The following is an 18,338-nucleotide window of genomic DNA, read 5'->3' on the forward strand; positions in this document are numbered from 1 at the left end:
ATGCTGCCATTGGTACATATGTTTGGAAACACACTAGTGCAAATGGTCTTTTAATTTCCCTACTATAAGCCTAAAGGTTTATTTTACCTATTGCACCGTTAGCTTAGCATCATATTAATGAGCACTTGTGCTAAAATCCATTAATATGGCATAACATTTGCACAATACACACAAGTTGTGTTTTAAAACATGTTTATTGGTCATATACAAAATAAAGTAAGCTGTTTTTCAACAAACGTATAGTATATACATTATTAAATTAAAAGATGCATCATATCCATGATGAAACAGTTAATATCATGATTACCAATACCTTGTCATCAGCACTATCAACAGATTTAAAAACAAAACAAAAAAGTACAATAATTTAGTTGATAAATACTTACAAAGACTGTCACATTATAAGGTTTTTCCCATAGAAAGTACTGTTGTAGAATAATTTATTACACCCCATACAGAAATATTACAAAACACAGAATTTCTTATTACAAGGGCTTTTCTAGGTTTACGTCACCTCCATACAAACGCTTTACGTCTCTGTAGCTTTAATGTTTACTTTTATAAACAGAAAAAAAAAAAACATCCCGGCTTTGATGAGCTGCTCAACGGCACGCCAGTGGTAAAAAAAAATGTTACATGGGGTCAAACTGTTACAAACAAAAGCAAAAACAAGCCAATAATAGCTGAAATCTGTGGGAAAACATGTTCATTAGAAGTTGTTTAACTGGCGTGGGGGAGCAGAGAGGAAGGGACGGCAGAACACAGAGTAACTTGAGATGCATTAACAAATGCTATGAGTGATGAAAACACCAAACAGACGATCAAAGGAATTCTTGGTTCATTTACTTTCATTGATCTGGATCAGTGTTGGGTGAAAGGGCTTTTTAGAGTCCAGTGGTGTGATTCACTAGACAGGAAAACAACTAAATGACTACATACCGATTGGCCAAGCAGCAAGATAAGGAGTTAATGATTTGCGTCTTCTAGAAGAATTGGATGGTTTGAGGAAGGGCTTGGTTAAGAGTTTTATCAGATGTGTCTCCACCACCTCTTTCTCAGCCCCTGTAAATTATTTATAGGGTTGAGTATGAGCGGTCGCTCTGGTTTGTGATGAAACGTCTTATCGTGAGGAGGGTATGACCCCTGTACAGGCAGCAGAAAATAAGCTCGACACATCTTACAGCTCATAAACTCCAGTATGAATAACCACCAAGCTGGCCCGTCCGATTATCAGCGAAGGTGAGCGCTGTCAGCTGATCGTGTCTTCTGTAATATTTAACCTCATTTGTCTAAAGAGCCCACACAACGCTTCACACTGGAGGACAAAAATAGCAATTCTCAGCTCACACTGACAGTGACAGCTATGTGATATTTCCATTGTGTCTTCCTCTCAGTAGGAAGTAGATTTAAAAAGAAAGAAAAAAAGAAATGTGATTATTTCCATGTGTCACACTTTTGTGGTGAAACTGAGTAAAAGCCACAACACATAAGCTTAATTTAGACAAAGGTAACGTCTATAAAATATTATTCAACCTGGTCACACAGTGTTGTACCTGCTTTCATGAAAACAGACGAGTACGCTAGCATCACGTGTGCTGGGTGGCAGGAGTTCTAGTTTTGGCCTCCACAGTTTGGATAATTAGACATTTACACTTCCACAGTATGTATCCTTTGCAGAGCATGAAAATACAGAGTGGGATGAAACAGAGGCACAAACAGTCGTACAGTTTCACACGGCCTGGTTCTGTATTACATGACCACACACTCACACACACAGGACTTGCCAGAGAAAAACAACATTGAACAGAGAAATATAAAAACAGATAGGAAGCATCAGAGTGACGGGGAGAAAAAACTTTTTCACAGATTCAGCAGATAATCAAATAAATGAATCCCCTATTTTAAACAAAGCAGGGTATGTTTGTTTTTGTAAATATGGTGTGGAGTTTAAATCTGCTTGTGGCGGAACACGGCTGAGTATATTACCACCATAAGTCCTCTTCATTTGACATCTGGAGCTCTCTGGGCTCACATTTGATTAGAGAGAAATCCCTCAACCTTTGCTCACTGTTCATATTCTATTTGAGATGTTCTGTAAAGATGACGAAAAATGTACTAATCATGCTAACTGCACAGCAGTAGGACAGCTAACCCAGTTTTCGTCACAGTGGTGTGGCGGTTCAGGTAAAAGGCTGCACGTATGTGATTTCTCACCAGTTTTTCTCATCGGTTCAGTAAATGTCCGCTTTAAATCAGGTTCAAAATGTTTGAGGCAACCGTACTCAAAAAGGTAAACTTCGCTCTCTGACAGACAGGCCATTAAATAGCAGAATATACTTTTTCACTTTATAAAACACCATATACAATAACAAATGTCATTTTAACTTCCCTGACACTTGCAGAAGAGCTCAAAAACAAACACAAGAACAACATTAAATATACATAAAATGTACACAGCAAAAAAAAACAAAAATGTCCTTAATACACACTACAAAAATAAGTTACTGGAGGAGCAGTTTGTGATGCAGCCATGAAGCCCTGTAGCTGAGTTTCACATCTCTGTTACACTGTCAGATGACCTGAATACGCAACATCACGAAGCCTGTGAGGTTTTATCTGCAACAACGAGCACCGGACACACAAATGGGTCAGCTAAATTCATAGCTCATAGGTGCAGATTAACAAATGATCTGATACGTCTGCAGTGTGGGAGCTGAGCGATGGGCCACAAAGATGTGATGATTAGAGAGAGAGTGCAGTTACCCACTGTGTCATCATCCGCTTCGGCCCGAAATCAAACACAGATCAAAGTCATAGCCATGAAAAAGTGAACACTAAATTACCTCGTCACGTACCTACACAGCACACCAAACGCTAGTCCACCGTTACACACACGTGCCTATTCACTAGGGAAAGAAACAAAGCTATTCAGTAGTTAAGCCACTTTTGGTACAATTGCAAAATAGAGAGATACTGTATATCAAACAGATTTTGTAATACCTTTTTTACATGTCATTACAAACAATGCAAAGATAATCGTCTTTATAAAATTACTGACTCCACCCAACATAGACTCTCTGAGTATAGAACACCACAAAGGACTACTTCTATAGTAAAGCCTGAAAGAAATTACAGCCCATTTGTGCGACTGGAAATTAAGAGAATCTCTAGTTCCCGTAGTTGGCTCACTGCTTTGTCAGTAACCAGATCTGCACTTGCAAGTTGAGCTAGTGGCTGAAAACAAAAGGAGTGCAGCATTAACTGCATAAAGAAAACTTTCCTGTAGGTGTAAATACCTACAGTTATGATAGCCAATAGAAATTTATCAGCATGTGACACCAAGCCATTAGCATCAAACAGACGTGTGAACTTTCTACTCATTACAGAGCAGCAAAGCTCAAAAACGTATCCTCTGTGTGGGAAAATGAGGATAAATACGGGCTCCTGTTTGCAGATCCTTCTGTTTTAATTGAGCTCCACAGTCACATAAATGAGCGTTGCTTATATCATCGGTCCTGATGGCTACTACACAGCTTGTCCAACAACGCACAGCAAGAGATAAATGCTGTGATTCCTGCTAAGCATCATTCCTCCGCAACTCTTCTTGACTTTCTTTTTGATGTATGTCATTAGGAGACCAAGGCACTTGCCCTTTCAAATTTCTCAGACAGAAGACAACTTAATCTTCATTTAGCTAAGCTGTTCGAACGGCCATTTCCCTGAAAATTCTTCCCCACCAAAATAACTTGAATAACTTTTTCCAATGTATCTTTTTGAGTGTTCATTTTTTTGGTAAACATCAATTGCCTTGGCCCCCTTCTTTCTGATAAATCCAGGAAGTACTGTGAGTATTAATGGAAGCCAGTTGGAATTGAGATAAAAGAAATACAAAATGGAAGGACAGAGAGAGAAGAGTTAGGAAGGAGCAAGAGTCGCACATCAAAAGTGAGGAGACTGTAGAAAAAAACTAAATAAAAACACGGCTAACTAAATATAGCGGTACCAAAACAAACACGCTCCACAGAATTTCACAGAATTCCTGATATACAACAATTCACACACAGAGAATACACCTTGGACCTCATGTGAATGACAGCACAGTACAAAACAGTAGAAATACAGTTACCACCATTGTATAATATATACTTTTCTATAGTACTTTTCAGAAAAAGTTCTTGGGTAGGTGGAACAAGATGGTGCTTCAGTGCAGTCACTGAAATCAGCAGGTCACGCAAATCCATCGACTTCTCTTTCATGAATCCAAAACACAGGCTACATGACTCTATTAGCATATTTAATGAAACATTTTTTAGCTTTTGTTTGTTTGTTTTCCCAATTTTAAATCTAGTTTTTTTGGCAGGAATATTATGCACCTCAAGACATAAAGATCTATATAACCAGCAGTTAAACTAAACACCGGAAACTTGACTCATTTAACCAAAGAACGTGTTTGTGGGTATTTCCAATTTTTAAGATTCATATTCTTGGCATGAAATAAGACGGTTCATCCATTCAGCAACCATACAGACCCTGCATTATTGTTTTCCTTGTTCTAAGTGATCGTGCCCTGACCAAGAGCTTCTTTACAGACTTGATAATCCTCCTCTGTTTCCATCCTGTCCTTCATCTGCACAGATCTGAGACGGGTGGCGGGAACACGCTGAGGCCATGCAAGTGCTGCTGCCCAGCTGTTTGAAGTTGGTGCAGGTGGAGGAGAAGGAAGCAGCAGAGATGAAGGATTAATCGGATGCAGCTGAACTCCATCCCGTTACACCCTACTCTATCTTTCTTTCCCTCAAGACCGTGCATCCGTCTTTGACTTCACTATAGTAATCACGCTGGTCGCCGTCGCCACCTTCCCCGGTATGAGCGGACCAATGACCGAGGACGCCATCCCTCCACCCCCTCCTCCTCCAGCCCTCACCCCGACCCCGACAGTGGGGCTTCGTGCCACAGTCCTGGCAAAGGTCTGCAACGCTTCGTACTTAGACCTCAGAGCATCCAGCTCGATGCGCATCGAAGCATTCTCATTGGCCAGTTTGTCCACTTCCTGCTGCAGCTGGGCCTTCTGCTTCTCCAGCTCCTCCTTCTGGGTGACCCGCTTCACTCGGCAGCTGGCGGCATAGCCCCGATTCTTGAGGGTGCGCCTCCGCTGTTTCAGCTGCAGGATCTCTTCTTTGGAGAGCCCTCGGAGGTGCTGGTTCAGCTCCCGCACCGACATGGTCACCAACTCGTCGTCGGTGAGACTGGTGCCATTCTCTCCCGGCTCACGCTTCACCTGCAGGAAAAGGGAAGAAGGAGGGGAGGCGCTCAGACCAAATCAAATACAGAGAACTCCGCTTAAAGGTACGGTCGCTCACCTTTAAGGCTTTATTTCCTTTGTTAGTCGTCGTCATGCCACAAGAGCCTCGCTCTTCTGCACAGACCTTTGGAGACACATAAGCATAGAAAATTCATACCGAGGCAACCACATCAAAATAAACAAATGTGGTAAAGAAAAAACATAATTTTTACGTTAAATCTAAATGAATTTGTTGCAGATCACTATCAAGCAAAGTAGAGACATACCACATGAAAATCTGCCACTGTGGCATGGTCTTGGGGGCTTGTTACAGATTTTTGCATCTTTATGAGTCTGCATGAGAGAAAGTGACAAACTTTTCTTAGAATTTCCCTGACTTCCTGTTTCCTTGTGGTTTCACTGACAGTGCCCACTACCTTCGAGCTGTTGAACTCTCATTGGCTGGCTTCAGGCCAATAGGAATGAAATGAGCAAGAAAGAAGAGGAAGTGGTAAAATTTGTGGGAAGGACTCCTGAGGAACACTAACTGTAACAACCATCTCAACTGCACGCCTAAACAAAGAGAAGAAGAAAAACAGACGAACACACCTGCAACTGTGGGGGATGAAAAGAGTCAAACCAAATGAAATTAAGCATGTGCAACTGAACCAAAGTGGAAACAAGAGACAAAAGGATGGAGACAGAAGTGTGAATCAGATGTCAACAAAGAGCAAGAGTGGAAGTGCAAAAGATGAGATCAGTCCTTAGAGCGCACTGCTCCGCAGATGAGCTTCTCCACAAGCTCTCAATGACATGCTTTGTGTGGTGTGTTGGCCTTGCTCTCATCTCTCAGACCTGTGTGTGCGTGTGTGTGTGATAAAGAGAGGCTATTGTTGTTGTTGCTGCTGCTGCTGAGCGATCATCATGAGACCAGTCATGATGATTCAGCAGATTCCCGATATCACTCCCCTCCTCCCCTCTCCCCCACAAAAATTTCAGCTCTCGTCTCACACACACTCCGATATTAGGAAGGTGTTAAACAGTCGCAGGAAACAAAGGGTTCAACCAAAACATAGCTACGGTCAAAGGAGGTCAACAAGACTGCATGCGATTGGCTGTTTAACATATAAACATAGTTGTCCTCAAACCATAAAAACCTGCCTCGCTGCCAAACTGCTGCACCTGATACTGCTGAATCAGAAATTCAGTTACACAGATTCAATGGTTAGAGGCAGGAAAAGTTAGAATAAGAAATAAAGCTGGGTTCATTTTAAAAGCTCCTTCTTCTGAGGACATGTTTGTGACACCTATCCAACACGTCCCATTTTATCTTTATTCTTTTTGATAAAAAAAAAAAGCGTGCCAGTGCGCCTCCCCCACAATGAACCTCTGTCTGTCTGAGGGTGCGCGAGCTCCGCCACAAATCCTACAGTTATAAATAGCTTCAGATCAAAGAAAAACACAGCAGCAAGCACATACAGCTAATTATGCGTGTGCATGAAACATGTCAAATGTACAGCATATTTTACATTTTTCTACGGCCCGAGGAAGAACGTAGGAAAAGAGCGATGACGAGTGAGGTTTAACACGATGGAGCAGCAGCACTGTTTCATTCCAAGCACTTCCAGTTCACCTTAACAGTTTCACGTGTTTTCTCATTTAACTGCGCAAATAAAGAGCTTCTTCCCAATAACTGGATGCCGTCCATCCTCATGTTCCCCTGCACAGCTCGAGGTGCATCCTCACACAATAGACACATCAAAGACATGGAGGCTGCCAGGGGTGGGGGTGGTGAGTAAAGACAGAGGGGGTAAGAAGAAAAAAAAGGAGGATGTTTTCCTGGCAGGCACTGGTTTATTTCCCCTGTGCCCAAACCCCCCACCCTCCATCAAAATACAAACAAAAAACATGCCGCCAAACACGTATACGTTACCCTGCTGCCATGCCGGCGGCGCACAATAAAACACACATGAAAAACAGTTAGCTGCGAGCACACAAACATGCAATCTTAACAGTTTAAAGAACTGAAAAACAACAATGTTTTTGTGTACTTCAAAAGGTTGGATACCAAGTTTAAACAGAATCGCCTTAAAAAGATGTTCCTAAACAATAAAACGGGCATCCACTGGATCCCAAATTCACTGTGTAGCGACGCTCCAGCTACAAAGACAGTCAGGGCCGTAAAGGACCGTCTTCAGCAGAAAGAACAACAAACAGATGGTGAGGCTCCCACAGAGCCCAGACGTCAACATCACGGAGTCGAGGATAACAAGAACAGACAAAAGATACTGAGACAGCACAAATCCACAGAACAACAGCAGCGACTTCTCCGAGATGCCTGCTACAACTAACCTGCCAAGTGCGCACGTGTGCAGAGGAAAGTTGCTTTCAAAGGGAGTGTGGCTTTAAGAAAATGGTCTGCACTTACATAGCGCTTTATAACCTTGTCTAGACAATGTGGCGTTCAGTGTCATGCCCAAAGACACCCACCAACCTTTTGATCAAGGTGACCACTTTACCTGCTGATGCACAGCTATACCGGTCAGGTCTGCAACAAGAATTCAAAATAACTCTTTTCTAATATTTACAAATAATCTGATTAATGATTAATTTTCCTCTTTTTTAACTGTACATTTTATGGGTTAGGGTGACAAACGGCCTTCTCCAGGTTACTGGGCTCTCCCATTTCTTTTTCCTGGAAATTCAAATGTGTCCACATTGATGTCAACGTGTTTGGCTTTGAACTAAATCCATAATGTTGATGTCAGTGGATAGTTATTGCAATGCAGCGGGTCGACTGGTGGACATATTAAGCCTTTAAGAGAAGCAGCTGGTGCCATAAAAACACAGCAAGAACGAGGTGCTAATAGTGAAAAACTGGAAGTTGTGATGGAAATGCAACATTTTTGTTGTTATTCAGGTGAATCGATACTATTCTAATGGTTTTGCTAAAGAATTAAACATAAAAAATGTCTTGATTGCCAGATTATGGCTTTCTATGGTTTGTAAATTTGTTCTTAATTTAAAAAATGTGCCAGACTTGAACAAAGCAGCTGAAATGAATCATGATCGAATCCAACTGTGTCACAGGTAAAGAAAGATGATGTTTGTGCTTCGGCAACAGCAAATGACCGTTTCCTTTAATGGATTAATACCAATTAAAAGTGTTCACCATGCATATTATATTACTACACTCCCAATGTTTGTTCCAAGTCTAACTCCAGGATTCAATACGTTCCCGTCTTCATATTTTCTTTACAAACCAAACAGAAGACGACTTATTTTTAAAACTTGACAATTAGTTGTCTGGTCGGTGCTCAGAAAATATTGAAAAATGTCCGACCAGCTGTTCAAAAACCAGTTATTTCCTGAGACAATTAAAAATAAGGGTCTGTACACATTACTTAGTGATACATAATCAGCTCCTAAGGATTAAAGGTGAGCTCTTGAGTTCTTGACAGCTAGTAATTCTGTGAAAATTTCCTTTTGTTTTTCTCGTCCACACACTGTGGGCATTCACCCACGCTGCTAACATGAAAGACTAAACTGTTTTGTCTGTTTGTCTAAGACTTATAAGGAAGGAAAGTAATTCAAATTCACTGTTCATTCCACACTAAAACTTTACTTTGTTGACATGAAAGTTAAATCTGTAGCCGTAGCTGGCGGCAGTACACTGCAACAAAGAGCTTGGACCGGGAATAAGTCAACCAGGTTAAGAATCATCTGCCGTGTAAAGGCTTTGTACACTGAGCTGAGACAAACACACACACATACACAAACGGTTCAGGGGTGTCCTTGCCATTAAGTTTGTGGGGTGATCGTTGCAGTGTGGTCAATGCCAAAGCTGCTGTTGCTACAACAGACAGCGTTTTTGCTGTGGCAGGCGGTATTTTTATGGAGCAACTGAAAGAACGCTGACGACTCAAGAGTAGAGCTGCTTACAGTTACAGTGGAGAGACAACACACACACACACACACACACACACACAGGACAGACATGAAGGTGAGGATGGTGGCGAAGGTGAAAAATGGTGGAGACAAGTAAAATATGGCTGGAAGACAAGAAAAGATAAAGTTGGGAGGGGGAAAAAGTGACAGATTGGAAAGATACCAAGGTGAGATCAGAGTAGAAAAAGGGAGAAGAGGAGGAGGAGGAAGAGGAAGAGGAGGGAGTGCTGGTGGTGGTGAAGGAGGACTGAAAGAATGCTGACGTCCCCAGAGCTGATTAGCGTTACACAGAGACATCACACCCACAGCCGAGAAAAACGCTGAGTATGGAGGGAAGACGGGGTGGGGGGTGCAAATGACAAGGGAGAAAGAAGAAAAAGAGAGACGAGCGAGTCGGGAGGAGAAGAAGGACAGAGGTGGGGATGAAGGGAGGAAGGGAGATGAGGAGGAGTGGGACGATGGGGAGGGCAGAGGAGCAGGAAGAAGAGGGGGTGGGAGAGTGTTTGGGTGAAAATGCATCCTCAACACATTTGTAAGAGCTTAGCTGTTGAGTCGAATGAGGGAGGGAGGGGAGATTGGGGTCGATGAAAAAAAAGAAACGAAATAAAGTGAACTCAGCAACGACCACAACTAAAACCTCCAATGGGAAAAGTTCTGAAGCTGATCCAGTGTGATGACACCCCCTTCCTTCTCCTCCAACCTGCAGAAAAACTTCACATCAAGTCTTGTGGACAAAACCAGTTCTGGAGAGAAGGAACCACAATGAGAGTAAAAGAGTAGCAGGAGGTGAACGTGGTGATCATAGGCCTCGTAAAGATAGATGGAGGAACACAGGACTCCTTTCTCTACATGTGGTGCAGACTGGCAGGATAATGAACTCCGTGCATGCTTGTGTGCGTGAGGCGGTTTCAGACAGGGCTCTAATTAATCTTGTTTGAGGGAACCTTCTGCTCCGGTCACTACTGCCACACACCGACGAATTTCCTAGAAAGAGACTTACTTAAAAGCCAGCAAAGCGCCACACAGACGGAGGAAAATAAACGATCAGATTAGTGGCTCCAAAAATGACCCGAGGGCTGGTGTTCATGGGTGTACGTGCGCAGTAACAAAACAGCAGGTAGGGAATGATGAAGGACAGATTCTAAGTGTTTATTGAATAAATCCGACTATAACAGCCCCCTGAACTTGCTGGGAGAGTAACCGAAGACAAAAAGAGTGGCATCTGACTGAGGCAGTGAAGACACGCAGAAGGACACAGAGGCGACGTGACGGAGGGACACAAAGGCAGCATAATGTGGAGAGCGCGAGTTAAAACCTCAGAGAGCGACACAAGTCAGCTCCTGGCGACGGTCCACCTTGCTTTTGTCAAAAAAAAACAAAGCAAACAGTCCTGGCGCTCATTGATCCAGTGTGGGTGTTGAGGGAGTTAGCAAATAGTTAACGCCGGACGCTATATGGAGGCTAATTAAGAATTAGAAAACAGATCAGAGATAATGGCAACCTGTGAACAGAGAGGCCGCTTCACAGCAGAGATGCAGGACCATGGAGAGAGGACGAGGAGCGGCTGGGAGAGAAAAGGCGCCAGTTTGAGCTCGGCGTGCATGGGAGACAGAAAGGGAAGTTATTAACGGGAATATATATGCAGAGCGTGAAATAAGCATGATAACAAACCAGAGATAGAAAACACAGGCCGGTGAGGAAAGACTTGGGAAAAGGTTCAAATCTAGCCCCTCCTATTTGTATTATAGTAATTAGAGAGAAAGAGCAATGATTTTCACACTCTTCTGAGAGTTAAAAAAAGAGTAGCGTGTGTGTGTGTGTGTGTGTGAGACAAGCGTGTTATTAAAGACAAGAAAAAGTCCTGGCGTCGACACGTTTTTCCCATTCCAGGTAGTAAGTCGGAGTGTGATGACAAATTTCCCAACACAAGCAAAAAAAAACTGCACTGTCAGGCAATTGAGCTCTGGCTCCTTTTTTTTCATAAGCACTTTTTCTTTTCTTTTTTTTTTTTTTTTTGAAGGGAGAAAGTATGTAAGTACTTTAGGTTAAGTTAGTTCTCTCTTTGTGTTTGTGTGTGCGTGTGGATAACAAACAGAGCTGCGAGGGAAGACAGCGATAAGTCAAACGGCGTGTTGAGTTTATTTCTCCCAGACACCGTTTATCCCTGGTCAGCAATACCAAGTTGAGACGAAGAGAAAGTTGGAGTGGAAGCATCATTCGTCTCTGTGGGAATTCATTCATCATTATCAGACACTTTAATAAGAAACTATGGTAAGGAACGTCTCAGCAGACGTAAGGGTGAACACACAGGTAGAAGTGTCTGTGGATAATAGACGCGCACGCAGCAGTGGCCTTCAGAGCAGGGACATTCCTGATGACCATTTTTAGGTTTTCCACCAGCTGTCAATCATTTAAGATGGTGTGAATAGCATGTGTGTGTGTTTCCATTTCCTCTTAAAACCACACAAAACATCATCAGTTGTACATACTCCTGATACTTTAAAGCAAATAAAGCTCAGAGAGCACATCCTCCGTTCAGTTTTCTGCAATCTTAATGAAAATCCTCTCGAGCTGCACAAAAATTTCATGACCTCCACCTTGATGCTCCAAGTCCCAACCAAACTTGGTAATTTTCTCTGTAAGACGGAAACAAACCAACCAGTTTCCACCTTGACTTTCTCCTTTGGGGAGAAATACTTAAGACCAGAAACTGAATGTTCAGTACTTGGTTCACTAGTTGAGCTTCTTAGAATAATGCCAGCTTTTCCTGCCCCATGTTCATAAATGTAAGCCTTGATTTTTGACTGCTGGTCGCATAAAAACAAGATGTTTGATGACATCCCCTTAGACTCTAGAAACTCATTAGCTCAGAGGGAACACTACATCATCGATGGAAAACTCAGGGAAAATAATCATTAGTTTCAGAGGGCACAGAAAGAACGAGGAAATGTTCTTGCACTGGTTATAAAAGGCAGGAAAAATAGATCTGTGTGCTGAGAACCTAAGGGCACAAGGGTTGTAAAACATTAAGAAGGTCTACGTGATGATTCCCAGTCCCATCAGTGATTTTGAAGTGATTTCATCTCAAAGATGAATCCATCTGGCTTCAGATGATGTTGGATGTGTGCAACTGTGACGTTAAAACTCAGGAGGACTGCTGTTGCTTGGAAATAATCTAATGTCACAGGTGACGGCAAAGAACCGACACACACACACACACACATCGTTGCTTCCCTCTCTTTGCTCCCTGGCATTGATCCACTGTGTGTGTTGTGATTCTTTTTAAGGTTCAGAAATCCACACCAGAATCCGAGGATCGTCACACTGCAGTTAAAAAATGCGGCAAGTTGGTGCTTTGAGGTGATGCAACTAGTAGACAACCGGTGGTGCGGATATTCCTGTTGATAGGGCCTTCGCATCATTCGCAGCATCTCGATGCGGCCACATCGACCACAACTGCGTGCAACGTGTTTCCACTAACTGCGGCCTCCTCAAAAAATCATCCCAGAGCTCCTCAGAGAGGCAAAAAGTGGGAACTTTACCCAGAGACCACGCAGATTCGAAGAGTTATAACAGAGTCTGGTCTTCAGAACAGAAAGTGCAACTTAAACTGAACTCAAACTTGTTTTTTTCATTTCCTGATCCTTCTGACTTCTGGCGCATGTTGCAATGGGATTTGTCTTGATTTCATACTTTTCTTTTTGGTTCTCATGGAAGTTATGTAAATAAGGAGTTGAGGCTGCTGTGGAGGGTGGGTATAGAAAGCAACGTCTAAACAACACATGGGCGAGCGGCACGCTCACACGGAAGCAGATTAGAGGTGAAAAAAGAGAGACAGTGAAGCACAGCAATGATTATACACCAGATCTGCTTACACCATATTTCATCATTACTGTGGAGAAAAAACACTCAACTATTGATCTGCCCAACTGCTTCCTTTTCTCACCGACTCGCCCCCACCCCGATTCTGTCTTTTATTCCTGCGTTTACGTTTCTCGTTCCACTTCTTGCAACACTCGCTGAAATTTGCAAGCAAAACAAGACTTCACTGAGACCGATCCCAGCAGTAAACAAGACCATAAACACGCAGACGATATGAAGAAATTATGCTCCGAGACACCGAATGTTCAGACTCACGCAGGAGGTGGACAGAATATTGCGAACACCTGTGCAATCTATTGCAATCCACTGCTCCAGCCCTGCAATAAGTGCTGCCTCTGTGCGGTCGTCTTTAATGCAAACCCAGAGCAGGGGAGGATATAGAAACCATATAGCTCAACCATTTATTGCTTTACATTAGTACCAGAACTTCATTAACCACAGCTTCCGCAGACTTACAGACTTGGACACCTTCTTAAGTTACAGCGAGGCTTGGTGTTTAACAGCTTAACTGTATAACAGCTTTCAGGTATCGACCTTGGTGTTGCCAAAGCAAAATAAACCAATTGATTTTAGAAATATATATATATATATTCCACAATCTATGCCATAAGATAAAATATCATTTAAGTATGTGCATTAAGACAGAAACTGAGGTTTTATTGGTATCAAAAATTTGGTCAGACAAAAGTGATCATAAGTAACACTTTTATGGAAATGTTACTGTGTCCCCAGGCAAAGTGAGCTGCAATTCAGGAGTATTTTCATTCATAACTGATCTGTTCATCTTTTTCTTTAAGTGGTTTATGTCTATAAGAAATCCTTAAAGCTCCAGCAGACGCTATTTTAAGGATTTGGGGAATCTCCTGTCATCTAAACTGATCTCTTCCTCCCACAAGAATAAGCACCTGTCTTAGCTCGATCCTCATCCTGCCTTCAACGCACAGTCAAAGGAGGATTTTCACGGCGTTTCGTCAGCTTGACCCCCTGCACACGCAGGGCATCGAACCGCTCCGCGCTCATAAAAACAGAGGGATGTTGCACGATATTCAATGCTTTGCTCTGAAAGGAGAAGCTTCAGGCCAGATATTGTGCAGAGTTGGAAAGAGGTGCAAAATATTAACAGGCCAACCGATAGTTGTATCACTTCCTTTTATTAAAAGGAACTAACACACACTGTTTTAAATCTTAGCACTTCCAACGGAGAGCCAGCAAATACCGATACTTGGTGCTTGGTATCTTTGCACTCGCACAAAACAAAGCAAAGAAACTAGCTGTGGTAAGTAACAAGTGAAAACGCCATCTGTCAAGCGAGAGCGCATTTGCTTCGCCTCAGCATTTTCAGGGGAATGCCTTGAAGACAAAAAGGTCCTTGTTCTCAATCTCTCCGCAAATCCCATCTCTCATTCTTCCTCCCTCTTCCTTCATCCCCCTTGCTCCGCGCGCCTCACCGCTCCGCCACCATCAGCAAAGTTGCACACATAAGCATTGGTCAGCGTTCAATTACCGTGAACACCAGGGAAGGATGGGGAAAGTACTTGACAGAGAAATGCACTTCAAGCACTGATTAAATACTGATACCGAGTATAAAAAGCGAAGCCCATAGGTTGTGTGTGCGCAACGGGAAACGGGAAATGTGTGTGTGTGTGTGTGTGTGTGTGTGCGTGAAGACAGTAAAGAGGGGGGGTGTACATTTCCCTCCAATACTGATACAACTGTTTCATCATTATGACCCTCTATTACAGTACTTGCCAACTTGCTTACTACATACTTTTGATACACTCTGCAGAGTGCTGACTCTAACTAAAGCTGCTGATATGGAGTCATTAGGGGGTGAAGTTTCTGTTTTTCTGTTGCCCTCAGAGCCTCCCTATTACTACTCAGTGTTTAAGAGTTGCACTGCTCACGGGCTGCTACCAGGCAGCAGATAATGGCCTATCCACAAGAGATCAATCAGAGGATATGCTATTGCAAGGCATTATAGTTCAGTGAGTAGCTTTCTTTTTTTAGCACAGTTCTCTGTGAGGCTTCATTGGCTGCCATGGGAATTAACCATTTAATCCCTATACACTTTCATTTGGTTTTGTATGTTTAAAAATAAATAAATAAATAAAAATAGGATCTTTTAAAAAGTGAGATGAGTCCGGGGTTAAGAGAGGCTAACTGAATAATTTAGAGTACGATACTGTTTTATCACGCCTCTGTGCACATGCCTGGTGCTCTCGGAAGAAACAAACCTCACTGACAATAATTCACTAATTCAGCACTAATGCCGTTTTAAACAGCATTTCCTCAGCCGCCCCCCACACACACACACACCACACACACGCACAGGCTTTAATTATCCCCACATACACTGCATAGCCGGGCCTAGATTTATTTCAGAGCTAAACACCTTCCCAATATATACCGAGCTCTTCCTTCCCTCGCGTCAGACCTTTGTCCGCCCGCCTGCCGCCGGTGCCATGTTGCCATGGCTCCCTCGTGCCTCCGCTCCGCTCGCGCAGACGTTGAGAAATAACAACGTTGTGATGAATCAGCATCTCTGCCGCGAGCCCAGCCGGTGTACAACCAGGCACGCGAGGAAACCGTCCGTTTCTCTGCGTTTAAACGACAGCGCACGTCGCTCACACGAGAAAAAAGAAAGGAAGAAAGAAAGAAGGACAGTTCCTAGACGCTGGAGGTGAAGGCCTGTCGGAGGTGGCTGACACAAAGCAAATGTCAAAACAGTCGCTCTGGCTGCCGCGCAGCCGGGATACGCTCTCTAGCTAGCCGGTTGGGACGTCTGACAGCTCCCCGACACTCCGGGATGACAGCCCGTGGTGGCGGATTGTCGGCTTATTTCCGTCACGCCATCAGCCAGACATGCGAAAAGCAGACTACGGGCTGCTTTTAGAGTCAGAAAAACAAACCAAGCGGAAGCAACGAACAGATGACTAGCCGTCTTACCTGAACGAAGGGGCGAACGTGTCCAGCCTGTGTCCACCGCTGCCGCTTCTCCGAGTGAGGGCAGCCGGGGACGCTAATGAGGTTATGTGTAGTTACCGAAGGGTTTCACCGCTCTGAGCGGCTCCTTTCAAGCCTCGCTCCTCTCCGTTTCAGCCTCAAAACAAGGGAATCCCCAGCCAGAGAGATCAGCGCGCCTTCACGATCCTCTAATTCCGACACATGGCATTTATAAGCTGACACTCTCCCCTCTTTGTCTGTGCTATTATGAAATCAGCGGTTGGTCGGGCGTGCGTGGCGGTTCGACTGGGTCGCGGCAGAGCGTGTACCGAGACGCTTTGGTGATGATTCAGCAATAATAGACTACTGCCCTTTAAACGGCTGCGGGGACGGGACGGGACGGGACGGGACGGCGCAGCAGCGGCAGCAGCGGCGGCGGCGGCGGCAGCGGCGGCGGCAGCGCTCACTGGCAGCAACGCGACCGCACTCGTTGGCGGCGGTGGCAGCGGCGGGCGTGCGCACTCAGCAAAACACCTCTACATTCAGCACTTTTAAGCAATTTCACTTTAGATCTTGACAAGACTGACTCACCAGAAGTCAAACCGGCGCCTTTCACCCACTGCACCGTCGGAGGTTGAGCTTCACCGATGGTTTCTCGACGCGGTGTTAAGGAGACAGTTGGAGAAATGTTTTTTCCGCTCACGCCTCCTCGCGGGTCTCTAGATATATCCACTCCTTCCTCGCTTGTTTAAGTCTGTGGTCGGAGGCGCCAGACGTCAAATGATGTTTGATCACATGGTTTCATTCATGAAGGATCTACGCAACCCGCATTTAAAGGGACACAGGACGCTACTACTGCGTGTTTTAACAACAGGCGGCGCGGAAAGTGTGACAAGACAGCTGTGCACATTTCTAAACTTAGAGCCAACCCGTGATCCAACAACAAAGAGAGATAGATTAAAGAAAGACAAATGTCTATGGGGCTGTTCGCAACATCTTCGAAAAGCTTCATTAGATATAATAAAATATATTTTCCAAATGTATTTATCATGAAAAAGAGATTGAGATGGAGTTACAAGAACTATGCAGTCACTTTTTTTCCTTTCTATGAAGGTTGTTTTTAACCTAATTTACAGAACACGGTCCTAGCATGGAGATCACGATTGATGAACTTCCTCTAAAAGAAGAATTTGAAGTGGCCTGAAAAAAAAAGACAAGTTCCTGGTTTGGCTTCCAGAGAATAAAAGGTAATCTTTCTAATTCACAAACACTTCACAATGCTCATATCTCACTTTGTTCTTGAGAATAAGACATTAAAAAAAGAACTCTTCATCTGGAAATTATTTAATAGGCATAGCTCATCAAACTTTGTCTTTCTAAATGTAAGTATCACTGTCTGACTATTTGAGTAAAGCAACAGATAATATCTACATGAACAGATGACACAACTTGCACCATTACTCCTAATTTGTACAAACAAAACTCACCCAAGCTATTAGCGCTGATGTGCTATCACTCTCCATTTCCATTTCAGAGGAAATAATGACTTTGCATACAATACAAGAAAGCACTCAGCCAATATTAGCCGCCTATTTCCGGGCAGCGCCACAGAAATAGCATTTACGTGATCATTTACTGATGCACAAGTTAGGCCTTTGAGGAGTAAACCTCTACCAGCTCACTGGCTGAACGTGGAGATGTGTTCTGATAAATCACTTTGGTATTTTCAGGGGGAAAAAAATACATACGTTGATTTAAAATCCAATCATAGTTCTGATGAATGCAAGCCCTTGAGTTGACCCATCAGGACATGTGACTGTACGTATGTCAACAGACACTAAATAAGTACATTTACTCAAGTGTTTGAACACATTAATTCAGAACTAACCCCAACTTAAGCTAATGGTTACAGATGGGCACAGTTACTAAAATCCGGTGTTGTTATTATGAAATAGGCCATTTGTGAGCCACCCCTTATTTCTTCATATATTATCAGGAAAATGGAAATAGGTGCAGGCATTTACATTGGAAGTGCAGTATATGAGGGCAAACTGAGTTTGCAGAGAATCAGTATTTGTTCTGAGCTCCTTTATTCTCCAACACAGCCTGAACCCTCTTAAACCGACTTGGTTTTCTTGTCATTTCTTTAAACAGTCTTCAGGAATAGTTCTCCAGGCTTCTTGAAGGACATCCCAAAGCTCTTCTTTGGATGTGGGCTGCCTTTTGTTCCGTTCTCTGTCAGATGATCCCACACTGCTTCAATAATGTTGAGGTCCGGGCTCTG

At 43.4% G+C, this 18,338-nt stretch overlaps 1 protein-coding gene across 3 annotated transcripts; it reads right to left on the minus strand.

Annotated features, from left to right (window-relative positions):
• Positions 1–179: 179 nt before the first annotated feature.
• mafgb (v-maf avian musculoaponeurotic fibrosarcoma oncogene homolog Gb) lies at positions 180–16,946 on the minus strand. Of its 3 annotated transcripts, XM_072384319.1 has the most exons (4): positions 16,646–16,946; positions 5,569–5,635; positions 5,361–5,426; positions 180–5,278 (listed from the first exon to the last, which is right to left on the minus strand). In XM_072384319.1, the coding sequence occupies exons 2-4, from the start codon at positions 5,623–5,625 to the stop codon at positions 4,796–4,798; spliced, it is 606 nt and encodes a 201-aa protein (XP_072240420.1). In that variant the 5' UTR covers positions 5,626–5,635; positions 16,646–16,946; the 3' UTR covers positions 180–4,795. The 3 variants fall into 3 exon arrangements, with proteins under 3 accessions (XP_072240420.1, XP_072240421.1, XP_072240422.1); XM_072384320.1 differs by lacking the exon at positions 5,569–5,635 and having other exon boundaries at positions 16,646–16,944; XM_072384321.1 differs by lacking the exons at positions 5,569–5,635; positions 16,646–16,946 and adding an exon at positions 16,058–16,443.
• Positions 16,947–18,338: the final 1,392 nt, after the last annotated feature.

The sequence above is a fragment of the Leuresthes tenuis genome, unplaced genomic scaffold (genome assembly GCF_036924035.1).
Source record: "Leuresthes tenuis unplaced genomic scaffold, fLeuTen1.0.hap1 SCAF_4, whole genome shotgun sequence".
Taxonomy (NCBI): domain Eukaryota; kingdom Metazoa; phylum Chordata; class Actinopteri; order Atheriniformes; family Atherinopsidae; genus Leuresthes; species Leuresthes tenuis.

Coding starts and splice junctions, on each gene's coding strand:
- mafgb (XM_072384319.1), bottom strand. CDS start 5,625: ATGCAAAAATCTGTAACAAGCCCCCAAGACCATGCCACAGTGGCAGAT. Junction 5,427..5,568: donor CAGTGGCAGATTTTCATGTG/GTATGTCTCTAC, acceptor GTGTCTCCAAAG/GTCTGTGCAGAAGAGCGAGG. Junction 5,279..5,360: donor AAGGAAATAAAGCCTTAAAG/GTGAGCGACCGT, acceptor CTTTTCCTGCAG/GTGAAGCGTGAGCCGGGAGA.